Source organism: Zingiber officinale, chromosome 9B (genome assembly GCF_018446385.1).
Source record: "Zingiber officinale cultivar Zhangliang chromosome 9B, Zo_v1.1, whole genome shotgun sequence".
NCBI lineage: Eukaryota > Viridiplantae > Streptophyta > Magnoliopsida > Zingiberales > Zingiberaceae > Zingiber > Zingiber officinale.
Window position 1 is genome coordinate 118,604,028 of NC_056003.1, and position 6,634 is coordinate 118,610,661.

Consider the following 6,634-nt stretch of genomic DNA (forward strand, 5'->3'; position numbering starts at 1 on the left):
TACTTGTTCTTCTAAGCGTCGGAAGCTGTGATGATGTTGGATCAAGTCTTCTTCATCCCGATCGGGCGGGCAAGTTGCCCGACCGGCCGATGATATATGGACGTTGATCGTATTGACTTTGACCTCCACCATGACGATGACTTTCCATAAGACGGACCCCCTTATCACCGCATCAAAAATAGATATGTTCTAGATTTATTCTCCCAAGTGTAGTTCAGATTTTATCTCCCTTACACAAATTTTCCTACAATTTTCTCTTTTTTTTTTTAAATCAAATTCTCCCTGGAAGATTCGATCTTTCTTTCCTCTCCACAGTCCACACAATCTTCATCCCCTTCCACGCAAATTTGGATAAAAAAGAAATCCGCAACGTGGAGAAGAAACAAGCCACAAAATCACCATTAAGAAAAGCTCCAATTGATCTCCACTCGAATCTGCAACCTCCCCCCTTCTTCTCATGGCTACACGCTTCCACCTTCCACCTCTGTTCCTCGCCCTCCTCCTCCTCCTCCTCCTCCTCGCCGCCGACGCCGCCGCCGCCGCCGCTGCCGGCAGTGCTCCTCCGACTTGCAGCCGCATCGAGTGCCCCAGCTACGACGTGGTCGACCAAGGGAACGGGTTCGAGATTCGCCGGTACATCTCCCCGCTCTGGATCTCCACTTCCTCCATCGACGACATCTCCCTCGTCAACGCCACCAGACAGGGATTTCTCCAGTGAGTCCTCTAGCTCGCACACATGCATCTTCATTCTTCCACTACCATCCGCTGACATTGTTCCCCTGTTCAGATTGTTCGATTACATCCAGGGGAAGAACGAGTACGGGGAGACGATCGAGATGACTGCTCCGGTGATCACCCAAGTCTCTCCCAGCGACGGCCCCTTCTGCGCCTCCTCCTTCGTCGTGAGCTTCTACGTGCCGAAGCAGAACCAGGGGAAGCCGCCTCCGGCCGACGGGCTCAGCGTCCAGAAATGGGGCGTCAGTTACGCGGCGGTGCGGCAGTTCGCCGGCTTCGTGTCGGACTACGGCGTGGCAGAGGAAGCGGCGGCGCTGTACTCCAGTCTCGAGGGCTCCGCCTGGTTCGACGCGGTGGAGGAGCAGGATCCGACCTCGGTTTACACTGTGGCTCAGTACAACTCGCCGTTTGAGTTCACGGATCGAGTGAACGAGATCTGGTTGATTCTGAGCGTGGAGGGGAACAGCTTGTAGATTCAGATTCGCCATCTTCTTGAGCTCGAGCAGCAACTCTCTACCGTTAACTAACTTACCGGAAATAACGTCAATAAATAACGGTATGTATGTCAGTGTTTAATCCGTCCATGAAACAGAAAATAAAATCTTTATTGGATATGGAATGAAGAGAACTCCTTCACAATAGTCCCTAACTAGTTCTTGAATTTCCTTCCTCTTGAATTACTCCCAAGTGTTTAGTGAGCGAATACCCTTACTCTTGCTGTTGAACTTGCGATGCTACCACATCAGCATAGTATTTTGTAAGTAGATGGATGTACCATCGATCCTTGAAGAATCATCCTGGATGCCCTTCTAGTCGAAAGACCTCTCAAGGTTGTACAAGAAACTATCAACTTCCTTGGCATCATGAGCACCCTTGTAGATATATAGCTATTGTTGGAATTGGGATAGGGTTGAGATTGTTAGCACTTGAATACCTTGAACTAGTCCTACATGTTGGTCTATGACCTTAGTGTTTGACGCCATTATTTTCAAGCACAATACTTAAATGTTGAATGGTAAAAACTTGATTCTGATTTCAACTGTCATGAACTTGATTTCAACACCACTCACCCATGCAACAGTAGTAAATAGTTTAGGGCATCTCCAATGATTAGAGTTCTAAATGAATTTTTTTTCAAAATCTCAATATATCACATCAATAATATGAAAGCTCATTGAAATATCTTCAATAGTTAAAGTTCTAAATGAGCTTTTTTATGATCCAATTCATAGCATGAGTTGTATGATTTCATATATATTGCATCAAATTCGAGACAAAAGAGCAAGTTTGTGTTTTCACTATTGCTCTTAAAATACAAACATCAAACTTTACCTTTACAATGGTTCAAGACTTTTAATTCAACTTTTTAGATTTTACAAACCTTTCATAAACTTTTCATTGGAGATACCCTTATCCTTGCAAAGTTGCTAAGCAAGTGTAATTCACTATAGACCAACACAAGAGAAGGTAAGAGAGATGGAGAGGGCTTTGGATATTATGCAAGATGTTCTGGGGAATGATTTATAAATGAAAGAAAGAGGTATTTATTTGAGTAAAAATTAAAAGGACGTCTCATTTATGTTTTAATCATCAAAGGGGCGTTTATCCCACTAGTCGTCTAAAATAACAGAGTTGCCTCAATATCTCTTTCATGTATGCATTAAATACAGTGTTAAACTGATTTAGCATATTTAACAATATTCATACTATAACAATTATTGTAATAGTAACAAAACAGTAGTACTATAATAAGGATTTATCTTATTCATACAATTGTCTAATAAGACTGGATAATAGAAGATAACATGGAATGGTGTATTACAGGACAATTCAATAATTATATCTGAGTTGTTGGTGGAATAGGACTCCCTTTTGATTAAAGAAGAGACTTGAAAAAAAAAAAAAACGAGATGCCCTGTTTTTGAAATTTTTACCTTATTTATTAAGTCCTCGTAGGTTAACACAATTGTTATATGATGGATGTTTACACTAATAGTGTTGGGATTTCATCGAAATTTTATATTGAAAAGATTTGGTAAATATTATGAGTTTAAAAAGATATAAGATATCTTTATTGACATGAAACCTTTTTAAAAAAATCTAAGAGCAAAGTCATAAGAGTCTAAAACTAAAGTGGGCAATATCATGTCATTGTGGAGATATGTGAACATCCTTTTGATTACAATAAATGATATTAGAGTCATGGTTCAGACGAGATGTCATATGGGGCGATCTTGAACGAAGTTACGGGTGGGTCCGGAGCCGGTCATGATGACTAGATGCTTACGAGGAGGCCCCGGAATAGGTTAAGGCAGATGTTCACGAGGAGACTTAGAGCAAGTTAAAATGACTAGATACTCGTGGGAATGTCCGGAGTAGGTCAGGATGACCAGATACTCGTGGAGAGTCCCCGGAGTAGGTTAGGGTGGCCAAATGTTCATGGAAAGGCCCGGAATATATCAGCGTGACCGGATACAGATGCTTGCAAGGAGGTCGGAATAAGTTAGGGTGACCAAATGCTCACGAAAGTCTCGAAGTAGGTCAAGAGTGATCGGATGCTCACGAAAAGACCCGGACCATAAGAGTAATTGTGGTCCTTCGTTTGAGGGGAGGATTGTTGGAATTCAACCAAAGTCTCACATTAGAAAGATTTTGTAAAAATTATAGGTTTAAATGGATGTAGGATATCTCTATTGTCATCAGACCTTTTGGAGAGAGCTCAAGAGTAAAGTCACGAGAACCGAGACCCAAAATGAATAATATTATATCATTATAAAGATATATAAACATTCTTTTAGTCACAACAAATAGATTTTAAAACAATTCCCCTATAATATCTTAAAACAATTCCTTATAATAAGCTCCTTCTTTAGAAGAACCAATTTAAATAGAAGAACCAATTTAAATTTAAGGCATGTATACTAATTTCTCTATCTAAAATATATAATTTAGAATAAAAAAATTACTTTATTAAATCTAGATATTCATTATTCACTGCATCAAATATCAACTTCCTTTTTTTTTCTCTCTCCTCTATAATATTTAGGAAATGAAATTTCATTCCCTAAATTTAGAAAAATACTATTAATTTAAAAAATAGATAGAGTAATTAATGTAAATTTTTTTTTAACTATTCTATTTAAAATTTAAATTAAAATTTTAAATATAATTTTTAAATAGTGCTTATTTATAAATTAAATCTCGTCATAATTATACGAATTAATACGTTTAAGATTTATAATGGTGACATCGAAGTCAAGATTGATAGAAATCCAAAAAAGTCAACACAACGCCAAACGTTGACTACACTGCCCTTCTTCCTCTGTTTTTTGTTTATTTAATTTAACAGAATCTGACTGTTTAAAATTGCACTAGCAGCGGTTCAGGGATCACCAAGCCTTCAAGGGGTAGCGGTGGATGCAATCCTTCCACGGGTTGTCGCCGGCGGCGTCCATGGCGGAGTCCCTGAGCGCCCTCCACACCAGGCTGCACACCTTGAATCCCGTCCCGAACGCCAGCATCCACACCCTGTCGCCTCTCTTTACCCGCCCTTTCGCGTCCAAGTAGGCCAGCTCGTACAGCACCAGGCTGCTCGACGTGTTGCCGAACCGGTGGAGAGTCATCCGCGCCGCCTCCGTCACCTCCTCCTCCAGCCGCATCAGCCGCCCCACCGCCTCGATCACTGCCTTCCCTCCCGTGTGCACGCACATGTGCTCGAACGCCCTCCGGAAGTCCGGCACCGCTGCCACGTCGTCCGCCTGTTTATCCTCATCCGCCGCCGCCGCCTGCCTCCAATTGGCCGACGTCAGCGTCTGGTACGTGTACAGAAGCAGCTGCGACCAGGGCAGCACCTTGGGCGCCAGCGAGCGTATGTGGGCCCGGAGCCCCGCGCCGGCGACTCGGATGAGGTCCTTCCTCAGCGCGACGCCGGTGGTCCCCGCCTCGTCCTCCTGCTGGAAGGCGGCGCGGTAGGACGCGTCGTCCGCGCCGTGGTGAGTGCGGAGGGAGCGGACGAGCTCCATCCGCGCGGCGCCGCGCTTGGCCGGGTCGTTGGTCAGCAGCACGGCGGCGCCGCCCACCCGGAAGATGCAGTTGGTGACCAGCATCGACCGGTCGTCGCCGAAGTACCAGTTGGGGCCGATGCTCTCGGTGACCACCACGAGCGCGTAGCGGACCCGCCGGCGGGAGCCGCGGAGTACCCTGGCGGCGAGGTCAACGGCCGACACGCCGGAGCTGCACCCCATGCCGCTGAGGTTGTAGGCGGCGGTCGACTCCGGAAGCCCGTATCGACGGAGCAGCACCGACGCCAGCGAAGGGCTGGGCGCGAACATCCCGCACGCGACCACCAGCAGATCGACGGCCGAGACCGGGACGCCGGTCTTGGCGAGCAGCTGGTCGACGGCGAGGGTCATGCCCTCCTCCGCCTCCTCCCGAGCCGCCTCCAAACCAGCCTCCGTCTCTCCCCGGAAGATGAAGGCCGGCACGTAGGTCTCGCCGCCGAGGCCGGACTTGCGGTAGATGCTGCTCATGAAATCCTCACTGGCGCCGCTGTACCGACCAGTTCGCCGGACGAAGTACTCGCACACCTCGAGGCCGCACTTGCGGTCGGCGTCGGGGAGGAAGCAGGCGTAGTCGAGCAGTAAAACGGCACGAGGCCGCGTAGAGAGGTACCCTAAAAGGGCCACCAAGCCGCACCACAGGAAGGCGAAGAGGACGAACCTCGAGTCGTAGTTCTGCATGAGAAGGTGAGAATTAATGCAGTAGAGTAGCAGGGCAGATAGAGGAAGGAGAAGGAGGAGAGTAGGGATTCCTCTGCTCATGCTCTCTTACTCTTCTTCTTCCTTTAACTTGTAGCTCTAGTGCAAATTGGTGTATATATATACACACTGAACACAGAGAGGGTGTCTCTTTTTTCAACTTTTTATTAAAAAGATCATTTTTTATATATATTTTACTATAAGTGTTTAGAAGTTGAAAGAAATTTTTTTCCTAAAAATTTGGGTTAATGAGATAGGATGAGTTTTGATAACAAATAAAAAAGTTCTTTTGAATTTTAATACACATATATAGGTATATATCTAGAGAGAGAAAGAGAGGGGTAGCTAGGCATGATTAATGAAGGAAGTGAAGAGAGGGGAGGGGATAGAGATAAGAATGAGAGTGGAGTTAAATAAATGGCAGCATTGGGAAGGATGGTTAAGGGAGATGGTTGAGGATGAGAGAAGAGTTAAATGGCAGCGTTGGGATTGTGGACGAGGTAGGTTGTGGAGGAACGGAATGGAAGGAGGAATTAAAGGGCGCCTTCTTTTATTCGGCCTCCAACTTATCTTTGTCTGCCTTTGGATTTCACTATTTGTTTTTCACTCTTAAATGCGGGCTTGACGTAGGTTTAGTATAGGAGGAAGAAGTGTGGTTAAACGATCCGGGTCTGATTAGCTCAGGGTGTTACCCTGTATATCTTTTTCGTAAGCAATTATGGTCTACTCTTACAGAGTTCGGGCGCCCCAAGCGCCCGGCCGAATTTCGGGTGCTCAAATTTAGTGAGAGTTGTCCAACGAACGAGGCGTGCAGGATTATATATATATCAACCAAAGACATGACCAGATAGGCAAGAGACATGGAAAGTGTTGAAGTTCACGGCTTGGGAAGTGTTGCGGCTTGAAAACAATTCCTCAAGAACATCCGAGAACATATTTAGAAAAGACTATTAGATTACAAGGTTGTAAATAAAATCTCATATTGAAAATATATGGAAAAGATCGTAGAATTATAAGGGAAAGATATTTCCATTGGTATAAGGTCTTTTGGGTAAAGTCTAAAAGCAAAACCATGAGGGCTTAAGCACAAAGTGAACAATATCATGTCATTGTGAAGATATCTAAATTCCTTTTGGTCATAA

At 44.8% G+C, this 6,634-nt stretch overlaps 2 protein-coding genes across 2 annotated transcripts; one reads left to right on the forward strand and one right to left on the reverse strand.

The window, feature by feature from the left end:
* Positions 1 to 398: 398 nt before the first annotated feature.
* Positions 399 to 1,376, forward strand: LOC122023810 (heme-binding protein 2-like). Its single transcript, XM_042582172.1, has 2 exons — positions 399 to 714; positions 788 to 1,376. Exons 1-2 carry the CDS (start codon positions 458 to 460, stop codon positions 1,206 to 1,208), a joined length of 678 nt encoding a protein of 225 aa, XP_042438106.1. The 5' UTR covers positions 399 to 457; the 3' UTR covers positions 1,209 to 1,376.
* A 2,565-nt stretch (positions 1,377 to 3,941) lies between these two features.
* LOC122023809 (3-ketoacyl-CoA synthase 4-like) lies at positions 3,942 to 5,637 on the reverse strand. Its single transcript, XM_042582171.1, has one exon. It carries the CDS (start codon positions 5,553 to 5,555, stop codon positions 4,125 to 4,127), a length of 1,431 nt encoding a protein of 476 aa, XP_042438105.1. The 5' UTR covers positions 5,556 to 5,637; the 3' UTR covers positions 3,942 to 4,124.
* Positions 5,638 to 6,634: the final 997 nt, after the last annotated feature.

What these genes read in the sequence shown, in the direction of transcription:
- LOC122023810 (XM_042582172.1), top strand. Translation starts at nt 458, where the DNA reads ATGGCTACACGCTTCCACCTTCCACCTCTGTTCCTCGCCCTCCTCCTC. An exon ending in ACCAGACAGGGATTTCTCCA is followed by an intron (nt 715 to 787) that starts GTGAGTCCTCTA and finishes TCCCCTGTTCAG; the next exon opens with ATTGTTCGATTACATCCAGG.
- LOC122023809 (XM_042582171.1), bottom strand. Translation starts at nt 5,555, where the DNA reads ATGAGCAGAGGAATCCCTACTCTCCTCCTTCTCCTTCCTCTATCTGCC.